We start from the raw sequence: 14,194 nt of genomic DNA on the forward strand, positions 1-14,194 counted from the left end.
ATGAAACACCACTAAAAAAATAGGTATCAGTTGAACACAATGTTTTATTGAGATATATAGGCATTTCACTTTAATCATGGATTTGGGGTTTTTAAATCAGAGAACTTGGGATCTTTAAATAGAGAAAACCAGGATCCCTGGGAAGCAAGAAACTCTCCTTTACAGTAAAACTTGGATACAAGTTTTAAATTCAAACACCAGTCGTTTCAGTGTTAAATACTCTAGTCAAGTCTAGTCAAGTCAGTCCTGAGGCCGCGCTGAAACCTTTGGGGCACCCTAGATGCTGAAACAACTCTTCTAGGTTAGATGAATTGCTTTGAATCATTGGTGATTCTTCAGGCAGAGTGACCTGGCAGCACCCATCTCCTCTCTAGATATGGATGGCTGTTCGGTCACAGGGATCTCATCCATCTTGTTTTTAGTCCTGCTGGGTGTCCACATACCCTCCTCACCAATGCTAGCCCAGGCAGGGGCACCAGTTTAGTCACTGACAACCCAACCATGGAATCAGCTGTCCTGGTTTATATGGTACCAGAGAGCATATCAAATGAGGCCTGACCTGACAGGAGTGTTAAATACTAGACAAGACTTATTAGACACTTGTAAAAGAAGTGTTAATATGTGCTACTTATCAGACAAGTAATTCACTGATAGCAGTCTCATTCAGTTTCTCCTGGGAGAGCTGCTGCTCTCCCTGGAGAAACCAGAGCGTACAGATGTTCAGGCACTTTCTATCAGAGTAAAAACAGCTGTTCCAATAACCAGGGTTAAATAACTTCTGGGAGAGTTTCTTCTGGGACAGCAAATGTCTTTATGTGCTGCTTCTTTCAGAAGAGAACATCATCTTCCAGTATTCCTTCCTCCTGCACCTTCCCCCCACTTCAAAGGAGACTGTACACCACTTGCTGGACTCTGCTGCTTCAGCAAGGAGCAGAACAGTCCTCCTTCACAATCCCCACTTTATGCTGCACAGAAACATTAGCTGACTATGGGCAGTCTGGGTCACCAGTCAGGACTGTCCCTATGCACTGGTTCCATCTGTTGCCAGGCAGACTAACAGAGCCTGCAGAGCACACCAAGATGTGTGCACAGGACCCCAGCTGCACAATGTTAGCACTGCAAGCTCTCCACTCTTCAGGGCCTCAGCATTCAAATGTCTGTGCATGTGGCTTTGGGTAAGATTATCTACAAAAAGAACAAACTGGGAGAAGTCTCCCAAATTCTTTGAATGTGTGTATACAGCATTCTAAACATCTCTTCCCAGAATCCTGTCCTCTAGGACTGTGACTGACCTGTGCAATGGTAAGTCATCTCACATTATATGCATATACACTTACACTTACATGTATGACCAGCTCTAAAGTACCTGCTACAAAAGGAAAATATCTAAATTTAATGCAACTAACACAAAATGAATATATTACAGAACAAATGAATTAAGTGAAGATTAACAGTTTTTTTTCAAGCCTCCATTCCTGGACACTTTCAAAAACAGAAAGCGTTTTTAACTCACATGCCTAACTTCAAACCTAAAGTCCCGTCCTACTGAAATTAGGCCCATATACCTTGCTGATTAATATTTTTGCTGCCACCACACTATTCACTCTGCTTGTGTGTTATACACCCCATTTCTCACTTTGTCTGTCTTCTCTGTGCCAATGATATACTTCAGTCATCTAATACATTTTGTTCATAGAGGAGGTAGCAATATGGGGTGCATAATAAAAATTTGTCCTGAAAAATGGACTGTGTGCCATAGATTGCCACATACTCCCACACTGGTACCTTGAAGGATTTTTTTTTTACAAGAAGGAAAACCTATAAATGAGAAATATTCTTTCTATGACACACACATCCAACACTATACAACATTTTCTCATTATGGATTTAATGTTTGTAACAGTATGGAGACTAAAATATTGCCAATACTACTTGGCCTGGAAATATTTGCAACTTGTTCTCTCACAGGTGGAATATATAGCCCATCCAAAATATGTACTAAATGTTCTGCTGGGCATAATTACTGACTGGAAATAAAAATAATTTTATTCAGTACACTAGAAAGATAAAGTTAACATCTCTTTCCTTTCTCTTAAGGGAGGATTTAAGAAAGACAAAAATGTAATGGAGATCTATCTTTCCTTTCATTTCACACCTGAAGTTATGTGCCCTTTCACTTACCCTTGCAATATTGCCTGAACTAAATTAGAGTCCAGCAGTAAAACAAGCAAGACAGCACAACTGGCATATGCCCCTGCTGTGCTCAGAAGACATTGTATTCATATGAGAACCAGACAACTTCAAGTATGGAAGAGTATTTTTATGTGAAGAATGTGCAGATGAGCTTTTCAATCAATTATGTGTACACATAATTAATCTATGCAAGTGTGATTGCTTGATTTGGCTCAGGGATACCTATTTGTGTACTGAATTACAAAGTTTTAAGGGTGCAATGACTGCACACACATCACCAAGGCTTGTACTCAATTCACCTTTCGCTTTGAAAACGTGATCCAAACTTGCATTTTTAAATTAGGCAAGTCCTATAGAAATCAAATAGTTAACTGTAATAAAAGAGTTTCTAAATCTTTTCAGTACTTTACCTGAATTTTTTTCTTCAGGCATGACAGTATGGCAGAGGGAAAGCAACCTAAAGAATTCATGTACTGTTCGATCTCTTAGTTGAATAGATTCAATCAGGCTGTGATCATAAAACTGAAACTTGCTATCTGCTAGAGGATTAAATGAAAAATCCACAGGCACAGTCTTCTGCAAGAGACAAAAAGTCATGCAATTTTCAAAAAAGGATTTTAAGTAATTAATTCTAGCTGCATATTTGAGTATTAAAAGACTGTTCAATAATCAAACAAGCTAACATTTATGTAGTGCATTTATATGTGAGAAGCTTGCCTTTTTAATTAAGTTTCCTATCTACTGCGCTAGTTTGATGGGGAAATTTTGTTAAAAAAACATGGATTGGAAACATTTGTCATTTTCATCAGCAGACGTTGGGACGGTATATTTTCAGGCTCTACAGGAACAGGAAAACTTATCATCATGCAATATGCTGACTGCAGTGCTGCATTCTACTTGATAGATTCAAAACTGATCAAGGGTTTGCTATTCTGTTACCTTGTAAAGAGTAAATAAATCCTAATAATACTGACAGCCTAATTATTTCTTCTTTTAGCTGAAGGAGAAGTTCAGAAGTATGCTTCCTTTTAGGTTTCCTTTCCACTTTTTGTTTATTTAATAGTAATTTTTTTTCTTTTATGGAAATATGTGACATCAAAAGACCATGCAGTTTAGAATCTGTCAAGATCTTAGGGCAGCTCAAAAGTAATGAGGTGAAAAACAAGCCAGTTGTTTGGTGTGTTCACAGTAGGATTATTTCCTGCATAGTCAGTTAACAGCAGCCAAGGAGCTATTCCTAGAATTCATACTAGTTACTAGATTTCATCATTCTGTTTTAACAATTAATTTCTACAAAGTATTTATGGTTTTGAAATGATCTTTTATAAATCTATCCCAATTAGAATGTGGGTTTATTCACTTCATATTTTCAATAGTTCCTGAATAATTATATAATTACACCAAATGTAATTATGTCACATTAAAATTATTTTCCTTTTAATGTCTCTTGCATATACATATGTACTAGAGGTACACTGATATATTGATGGGATATTGGATCGGCACCGATAAAAGGAAAATTAACATTATCAGCTATCGGCTTTTATTGGCTGGTGTAGCTGATATAATGTCACCAATACATGCAGCATGCATATGCACAGCTGCAGCATGGGGAGGACACACTAAGGCCCCCATAGTGAGGGAAAGAGTGCTGCCCACCCGGGGTGGTGAATACAACCCAAGGAGTGAGACAGAGCTGCGGGTAGCTTGTCTGATGGGCATGGGAGAGGATGAAGGGAGGCAGTTCCCTGCCACTGCACGCACCCCTGGGGGGGCATGGGAGACATGTGTGCCCTGGATTTGTGCATGGGGTGAGGGCAAGCTGCCCACTGTGGGTTTGGGACCAGGAGCTGCCTGGCAGGGGGGCTAGGCCAGGGCTGTGCTCAGGGAGGGTGGGGGCAGGGCAGGTGGTGCTGGGAGGGGTGGCTATGGGGTGGGCTATAGACACCCCAAAATTCCCCATAGCCACCCCTCCCAGCGCTGCCACTGTCCACCCTGAATACTGTCCCAGCTCAGCCCCCCTGCCAGGAAAAGCCTGGCACCCACAGAAAAAACAACCATGAAAGAAGATGGTAAGGACTTGTCTGCACTTGGAAATGTATTGAAATAGGTATTCCAGAGTAAAAGGGTGCCTGTATACATGACCAGAGACTGCTTGGATGTGCTGTAATTATAGCACATTGGAGCAAAATTGATTAATCGAGTCTGCTAGAGTGTGCTAATTAGTGCACATCAACCAGCCTTAACGTCTCACGTATCAGCATCCCGGCATTTCAAAATGGCAGCAGAGAGGCTTTAACTAAAATTCATTTGATGAGCATTAGCTAAAAGTGCCCACACTGCCATTTTGAAGCACAGGGATGCTGTGGGCACATTAATTAAAGTGACTCTCAAAGCCAGGTTTATTAAAGTGTCCCTGCCACCCTCAGAGCATGTGTAAAAACATCCAAAGTGTGTATCTAGGGGCTTATATTGAACTACACTGAAATAATCATTACAAATGTAGACAAGCCCTGAGAAGGAAAAGATTTGTATTTTCAGTCTTGTCCATTTTTTATTTAGAGTTATTCTAAAGAATATTTAAAATAGAATAGAAAATTAATGACAACTTCTATTGGTGATAGGATTTTAAAAATGAAATAAAAATAAACTAGAGTACATCATAAGGTTTAAAAATTTGGTCATATCTATACCTCATTAATTTCTGTTTTCCGGCCCAGCTCATCATATACATCACCTATAAAAAAAATTTAAAAATATGAATTCAGTTTCAATTCTACATTTTTACAAAATACATGTTTTTGATTTTTAAACTATGGATGTAGACTAAAAAGAGGAAACATTCATTTCAACAACAAATAAATAACAGAAAATACTAAAAGGGATTTCAGAGGTCTACTTAAATAGTTGAGAAACTACATAATTTTTGTGGGTTGGTAGTAGCATAAATAGCAAATTCCACAGGTACTTCCTGGATGTGCTACAGCAGCCCAGCCCCTTGATGCTGATAGGCAGAGAGGATCCAGCAAGGGGAGGAGGGAAGAAGACGTGACCACCACCTCATCTGCTGACTGCCCTTCATGTGGCCCCAGTGCTGACTGGCAGACAAGCCCTGGTTGGGGGAGGAGAGACAAGGAGGCAGCTGCCATCTTGCCTGATGCTCTTCATGCCTCCCTGCCAGCCGGCACCTCCTCCCCACCCCAGGCAAGCTGAAAGTCTGGGCTGCTGCAGCAGCAGTGAGGACTAGTGCCTCCCACTGGGAAGCCAACATTTTATATTAATTTTTTTTTTTAAGTTTACATTACACACAACCCCAGATTTCGCAGTTTCCATGAAATCCATGGAATTGAGTAGACCCTTACAGTCAACATTTTCATAAATTGTTTCAGTTTAAGTCTGTAATGCCACTGTATTTTTTCTCTCCAACTATGGCATATAATCTTGTGCTAAAGCAAAATTCTGCAAACCTAGATATATGTAAATAACTTTATCTGCATGACTAAAGCCATTTGTTACATAGTTGCAGAACTGAGCAATAAAGTTTTATGCAGAGTTCTTTAGATTTAATTGAGGGTCAATAATATAATATTCACTTGCTCCAAAACTAATCTTTGTATTATATTATCACCTAACATTTCCTAGGTTTTACTAAATGGTATGCCTGGAATAGAGCAAACAGTAGTTATTTAATCATTGTAAAGTGTTATGTTAGACAGCCTGCAAGTTTTTAAAAAATGACCTGGTATAAAAAGAATTGGTCTTTTTATACCATGTAATATATAAGTTTACAAGTCTAAAACTCATGTAATACATGGATCACCTTTTGTCTCAATTTATTAAACGTCTTTTAAGTCCATATTTAGACAGCACAGTACAATAACACATTCACCTCTGAAGATCTGGTTTCAAATCTTGAATTATAGTATACATGAAAAGAAGTTAGGTAGTTTCAGGGTGGACTATGGGATATCAACCAAAATTCAAGTGTTGCATGACGGGCACTTGGAATATCAAATATGAGATCTGAGGCAGATCACAATTTTATTAGTAAAGATATGGGAAAACTGGGTCAGCATCTCCCTTGTGCTAATCAATCAATCAGTCACTTTCATGACATCAGGCTACTTTAAAACAATTACATTTAAAAAGACTTTTCAGCCTGTGAAAGGAAGGCAATAAATATTCATTAAAAAATTATTCAATTCTTCAGAAGGGTGCCATAAATCACTGGTGACATGTGAACTGAATTTATATACATTTATTTTAATGTTTATGCATTATATTTCTTCTCTTAGTTTTAAGATAGCTAGTTTTGTTATCTCTATTCTTCAACTCAGTAATAAATCCTTAATTTAAAAAAATGAAAAGGCACCATTATACCCATATTTGCATTATTTTTAGAGGCAAATAATACGTCTCCTCTCTTCTCTCTCTAACAAAGACTGATCCAAAATTAACTGAAGAGAACAGGAATTTATGCTCTTTTCACAAAACTCTATGTGAAGTTTATAAAATAATTTCTAGGTCATTTTTAAATGAGCTAAGCTCAAAATCAGAATCTGAAATAAATTACACTGGCAAAAGACTAGTAAGCAATAACTTACCATATGTTTTCCCATTAATAGAGCATTTGTTAAAAGTCATTATGTTCTGAGTGAGCGTCCCAGTTTTATCTGAGAAAACATATTCAATTTGTCCCAGTTCTTCATTAAGTGTTGTAGTTCGAACCTCAGCAGGGGTATCATTTTTGGCATAATACATTTTACGATCCCAGTTTATGAAGTAGCTATGCCCAAGCCGAATAACTTCCACACTTTTAAAACAGACACACAAAAACACTCTTCAGAATTTAAAGTCTTTCAAATGAAAATCAATCATACTCAGAACTTAAATAAAATTAGTTTTCAAATTTCAGTGAATGAAACTCTGTGCATATTGTACATAATATGCCCCAAATAATCTCAAACTTCAGATCATCTCTGGAAAGAAAGTGTGTGATAAGAGTACTGCTTTATTTAAAGTTTACATAAACTTTATCGTGTTTTGTCATGTTACAAAGCAACTTGATATACTGTAATCAAATAAGAACAGAATAGAAACTTGTACTTCCAATATGTCAAGTCTTTTCAGGTTACGACTTTTGTATAGTGTTATCTTGTCTACTGCTGTGCTCTGCTGAATGGAGTTCTACAGCTTTTCAAGTGTTCACAGTTTCCCTCTTCTGTATGGACAAATAAGTTATTCCTTTGCATTCAAGTATAGGTCTGATTTTTTTTAGAATAGATCTTATAATCTTTATCTCAAAAACATTTAGATATGGTTAGCTAACAACAGTGCTTGTCATTATACAGGTAACATACTATTAGAGTTATGCCATGAATCTTTGGTGTGTACTATCACCAATAATATAACCTACTTACATGCCCTAAAAAGAGATTATGCACTTTAGTTCAATCCTAAAATACCCTGGAACAGAAGATGGCATACAGCTGAGAAGAAGGCAGGGGTGGCTCTAAATCATCTTTTTACCTCCCCTAATCCTAAACTGGTCATGGGTCAAAAACTGGGACTCACTGGATGTTAGCCTCCTCTAAAGGTTGCACTGGCTTATAAAGGTGTTTTGTATCCTCTAAACTCCAAAACATGAACTTTTTATGTATTAAACCACAGAAAAGCAGTCACAAAAAAGCACTTGTTTTGTTCACAAACAAAAAGCATTCTTTTGTAACCCGGCTGAAAAGGCCAACTTGGATGAGTTGCCCACATGACCAATATCACCACAAGTGGTACTACTGGTCATATGGACTCATAAACATTCTGACAAAGCTCACTGAAGAAAACAGGAAGGTTTAAACGGTTAAGGCTCAAAATGTACCTGGATGGTGAACAATCAGAAAATGCATGCAATGTACTTCTCCCTCCTGGATAACAGTAATTTATTTGGGATGATTTTAAAGTGTACATTTTAATTTCATGTACAATTGTAGCTCTTAGATCTTTAAAAAGAGCTCTGCGTTACAAGACTTTTCACTTAAGAAGTTTGGTTGGGGGGGTTGTTTGTTTTTACAAAAAACAGATGCAGGCACAGGTTATACTGTCATGTTTACCGTCTACATAGAACATAAAAGGAAAGCCATGAAAACTTGTGGTTAGGAACTAGTTTTGCTTCAGACTTTGTAACTGGATATAAGTTTTAAAAGATCCTGTGATGCTGAAGAATGAAAGGTAACAAATACATTTTGTTGCACTCCTCGTTTTAATAAGCTTGTTTGAATTTTGACCCTAACAAATATGACAATTCTCCTTTAACTTCATCATTGTTTATACTGTTATAAAAAACAAGATTAATTTCATGAGTGACAAAGATTTTAGCAGCTCAAGCGTATAAATACTACTCTTAATCCAGCTGTCAAACTGCACCTGGAAATGCCATATCACTTATTTTTCAATTTCAAAAAAATGGTTTTGAAGGAACCAGAAAGTTATTTTGGACTATTTTACTAAACATTTCCCCTAAATATCACCTAAACTTCATTGTCAAAATTATCAAATATAAAAATAACAGTTTTGTGAATAAAAACTGAAAATATGGCTAGCCATCATTCAATATACATTATGAATGTTATATTCCACATTTTTCAACTTTACAAGGCACTGTGATAAAATACAAAGACTGAATAAACATGGACATTAGTAAACATTACTTAAATAGTAAGACCCTCTCATTTATCTTTTCAGCACAAGACCAAAATAATTTTTCTACATAAAGCTCCAATTTAAGTAGAAGAAATTACATATGGAATACCAAGGATGTTCTAAGAAAAAGATGAAAAATAAAATTATCACAACAAACAAAGGATGCAGTGAAACAAAAGGTCAGACACAGGGAATGACAGAGACGTCCATCACTGTTTACTTGTCAGCTATTGGAGAATGAAGAAAGGAGGAAACAAATGAGTTAACATAATTCAACAAAAATGAAAAGGAAGGGAGGGAAAGAAGGAAGGAGGTGCTAGAATCCATTTTAAAGCCACGTCTTCATAATCAGGGTTAAATAAAGTACACAGCAGATCAAATTTCTAAAAGAACTGATCAAACTGTTATGATTACAATTGCAATTATGAAAAGAAGTTGATAGGATGCTTTATAAACTTATAATTTCTCATCTTACCTTACATATAAGGAAATAGGTACTACCGTATTGAGTATGATAATGTATGACCAAAACGTTAGAAATCCTGAAAAAACAGAACTGTTCACCACTTCTTTCCAATAAAGGTACATTCTGAAACGGGCCCCAACCTGATGTTCCCAAATTGAATTTCCTATTGCCAGAATGATTCCCATACATACCAGAAACCCAAAGATCTGAAATGAGAATAGCAAAAACAGTTATGCTTTTCAAAATACCCATTTTTTCCCCAGTCATATGGATCTGTAGAAAAGATTAAAACAAACCCATACATTTATATTTCATCTTCATATAAATACCTGTATTGCCTAGTCAAAGTAAATCAGTACTTAAAATCCAAAACAGAACTATCCAAAAAAAAAGAGAGTACTTTCACCTCTAATGGCCTAGGAAAAAAAAAATCAGTTTACTTTCAACTAGAGTCCATATTCCCCAGGGCTCCTTCATGGGTTTACAGCAGACAGTCAGGCCTACACAGAAGTGTATTTGCAAGATGAGATGCAAGGAGCCTCTTTCCCCAACTTTTCTGTGGTATGTATTTATGAAATATTGCAGTTACTGAATCCTAGATTCTAAGGGGAGACCATGTCCCAAGTTCCCTTTGCACTGGTCCATAGGCAGAGCAGAGGTGGGGGAAGGAGGAGAGAGGATAAAGATCCATCACATAAAATAGTTATAACCATACACATACTACCATAATTCTGCTAGGTGATATTTTCTTCCTCCCTAGGGTGATTCAGTTCTATTCTACCACATCCCATGCGCTGTGACCTAAAGGTCCAGTCCAGTCTTGAGTAATGACTTCCAGAGCTGGTGCAACATCAGTATAATTCCATATTATGAATAAATTCTAAATATACGCTGTTACAGGAGTTGGTGAGAAGGTATTTTTTATTGGTGTGGAAGGTAAACTTACCAGAATCATTCTTTGAAAAGTTTAGTTTAAATTGTATTAGTTTAAGTCATGGATAAAAGATTAATTTTAATTGTATGAGGGTACAGAACAAGAGTAGGCAAAATATGGCATGTGGGCCAGATCCAGCTTGCTGGACAATTCTTGTCCGACCTACAGCAGGCAGGCCCTTCAGCCCCACTGAGCCCAGGGGCAAGAGGTATCCCAGGCCATGGCACATGCAGCCAGTCCCACAGCCTCTGGACACACAGCAGGGCAGTGTAGCTTATCTGTGGTCCCTGCACCCTGGCCCATCCACCCTGCACCCAATTCTGGGGGTGGGACCCATGTGGGCAGGGCGCACAGCTGGGCAGTGGAGATGGGGCTACAGGCCGATGGGAAGCAGCATCTGGGAGCAAGATGGGCGGGTGGAGCTGAGTAGACTCCAGGATCTGGGGGTGGTGACAGCATGGGGCCAGGGAAAAGTCATGATCTGCTGCCCACATGCCCCTGTGACAAGTGCGAGGTTCGCAGACACAGGAGTGTAGGGAGTAGATCACAGATCTTCCCCAGCTCTAGCTCCATACTGTCACTGCCCCAAAATCCCAGCTACAGACACAGCTCCCTGCCTGCCCCTGACCCCATCCCATCTGTGCAACTCTTGCTCAGTCTCCTTGGAGACCCTAGAATCGTGGGGTGGTGACAGTTAAGGGACCAGGGCCAGGGTAGAGCCCTGGTTTTGCAAACAGGGACATGGGGGAGCACTGAATGGCTCTGTCCTGGCCCCAGCCCTGGCACTGTCACCACTCCACAACCTGGAGTCTTCATGGAGACCAGCCAGGAGCTGCACAGGCAAGGCACTTGGCAAGGCAGCTGGGATGGGGCTGCCAGCCAATGGGGAGCTGCATCTAGGAGTGGAATGGGTAGATGAGGCTGGGGAGACCCCAGGATGTGGGGCTGTGGCCAAGGCAGAGCCGCAATCTGCTCCCTGAACCCCTCTGTCCATGGAACCAGCACCTGTCATGGGGCCATGTCGAAAGCTGATTGCAGCTCTGCCCCAGGCCCCAGTCCTGCACTATCACCAGCCCATGACCCCACCCCATAATCCTGGCCTCATCCTGCCATCCCACTCCTGAATACAGCTCCAGCCTGCCCACAGCCCCATCTCGCATAGGGAGTTTTGGTGAGTTGTTGCATGGGGGGCCAGGAGGGGAGTGCTGACCCAGCCAACGACAACTCAGCAAAACTCCCTATGTAGCTCATGGGCTGAAGTAATTTCCCACCCCTGGTACAGAAGATCTGCGCATAACTTGAAAATGCAAGTAGCAATACATGCACATGAAAAAGGTTTCACTATTTCTCTCATGAAAACTTCTCTTAACACCCAAAACTCGACTTTTGGAATATTCAGAGAAAACGTTTATGCAACTCCGCAAGTTTTCCCATGATCAAAAACACAACACTTAAAAGTCAGCATTTTAAAGTCAGCCTATAATAAAACAACAGTATTTATTTTACCAAGAAATCAAAAGGAATTTGGATGCATTTTATCTTCAGCTTTAATTCTAGAGAAGCCAAGTTTAACATAAAAATAATATACCCAGACTGGTAACGTTCTGGAGTGAAAAGCTTCTGTACCTAAACTTTCAATACATGGTGGAAACCTGCCATAAAAGGAAAATTAACGGGAAGAACACAATCCTGCTCCCACTGAAGCTGGGAAACAAGAATGGTGAGCAGAAACAAGAAACTATACAAGTTTCTCTGCCTTTATTCTTCAGTTCATCATACCAGTGGCCTCATGCACAAATCCTGCCCTAGAGAAAAACAGATTGCTACTGTTTTCAAGTAGTCTCATAACATGACAGTGCTTAACAACAAACTGATTTTCAAGTTGTATGCATATGTCCCTCAACAAAATGTATATAACTGTTCTGAAGTGTCTACATATTAATATTGTACGTTTCAGAAATAGATACAAGTCCAAAATAAGTTAAATGAAATTTCACAATACATATTAATATCTAATGATTTTTCCTGATCTGACTATAACAACTTACCCATAAAACTAAAGTATTCATCAGTCGGTCAATGCTTGTTCTTTTAAATTTAGTTCTACCACTGTTCTGCATTAATTTAGTGTCAGGGCCTATAAAAAACAAAATGGTAACTGATCATTATTTTTTAATTATTGCATAATATATTATTTACAAGAGGTATTCATATATATTGACGTTATTACTTCCTAACACATAATAAAGTAAAATGTGAAAAATTGAGATATGTTCCAACTTGTAAGTGGTCTATAAATATTCCTGGGCTTTCATAACAGAGTTTGAAAATTCTTTAGTGATTGTCCAATGGAAGTTATGGTTGGGCAACTGAAATCAACATCAAATTTAAATTCAGATTACTCCAGTGATCTTTCATCCCAGCTCCAGGTATTATCTGAAAACTATCTACAAATGTAGGAGCCAAGAGTTCTGTGAACTAGTCTTGCCTCTACCACAAACTTCCTATGAGATGCTGGAGTAAGATATTTCACCTAACAGTTCTTCTGTAAAACAGGCACAGTACATAGCTACCTCAGCATAGCTTTCTGGGGCTTATTTAGCTGGTATCTAAAATGCACTTCCTGATGCTCAGTTAGAAGGTGGCACAGAAAAGTTAATTTTTGTATCTTTAATTGCAATTAGTTTTCACAGTCCTGTAGCACTGGCCAACAGAAAAGTAAGCACTCAACTTCTCTGATTACATGTGATTGCTCAAGCCTACCAACCCTCTTCTGGACTTGTATGGAATACAGCTAAGTTGTATGCCCATGAAGAACATTGAGCATATTAAGTAACGTACGCTAAAATCCACACAAATGATGAATGCTGTCAACAAGACAAATGAGTTTGATGATATATGATAGAAAACCATACAATTCATGGATGCTCCTTAGAGCAAAGCCTTTTCTAAATAAAAAAATTTAACGAAGTATCTGGTCAAGGACATGTTTGTAAGAAGAACAAAAAAGAAATCAAACATAATCAATGTATTGGCTAAATTCTTGCCACATATATATATATTTTGACACATCCACAAGTTTCCCATGAATGTTCCAAGCACACTTTTGCAGCTAACCCATAAATAAAATTATTCAGGAGATGTGATGCCTTTTCTGAGGGAGGATTTTTGGATTTTAAATGTGCATTACTCTTAATTCATACTTACAGTGTAGGCAATATACCTTTCATTCAGATCACCTGGCTATAGCTTTGCATGTCTTAATTTGATTATATTGCAGTTACTTCAATCTCAAAACAAGCTAGCATTTGTTTAGCATGTTAAAAGAACAAAAACATTTTTAATGTTTCAGACACATAGTACAACTTTCTAGTCAATCAAGCATCTATATACAAGATGGAAATAAAAATTCTATGCAACTGAAAGCAGAAAAAGTTAGATATATTCATAGTTTATATTCAACCTGAGCTTTCATCTATTATTCCTATTATTAAATGTTTATGTTACCACACAGAGATCCAAGTCAAAAACAGTTATCCACAGTATTCACTAAACCAAAGTCTAAGCACTAAAGAACTGATAATTTAAAGAGAAACAAAGGTTGAATAAGGAAAAAATCAGAATCATACAACTGTTATACCTTTATGAACATGCATATTTAGTATGCATACACACACAGACTCCCACACCTCTGTGCACACATACAGTATATCTGGTATTTCGTTTGACGCAAATATATGTCAACACAAATAAACATCACCCTTCCCTTGTTGCTCCCAGTAACCCAGCCATCATCTGTTAAGATGACACAAAAGCCCACACTCACTTTAGGCAGTACGCAATTTTATAGCTGAATCTAGACATAACCTTATTTGGTAAGTAATTTTGCAGCTGAAAACCAGTAT

The 14,194-nt window shown here is 38.2% G+C and overlaps 1 protein-coding gene across 1 annotated transcript in view; it reads right to left on the reverse strand.

The window, feature by feature from the left end:
- ATP8B4 (ATPase phospholipid transporting 8B4 (putative)) overlaps window positions 1-14,194 on the reverse strand; it is a 185,890-nt gene that overhangs the window by 61,052 nt on the left and 110,644 nt on the right. Inside the window, 5 exon segments of the mRNA XM_019533652.1 lie at window positions 2,604-2,769; window positions 4,887-4,930; window positions 6,798-7,006; window positions 9,365-9,561; window positions 12,338-12,426. Of these exon segments, the coding sequence (XP_019389197.1) occupies window positions 2,604-2,769; window positions 4,887-4,930; window positions 6,798-7,006; window positions 9,365-9,561; window positions 12,338-12,426 (705 nt within the window).

The sequence above is a fragment of the Crocodylus porosus genome, unplaced genomic scaffold (genome assembly GCF_001723895.1).
Source record: "Crocodylus porosus isolate Cpor-Errol unplaced genomic scaffold, CroPor_comp1, whole genome shotgun sequence".
Taxonomy (NCBI): Eukaryota; Metazoa; Chordata; order Crocodylia; family Crocodylidae; genus Crocodylus; species Crocodylus porosus.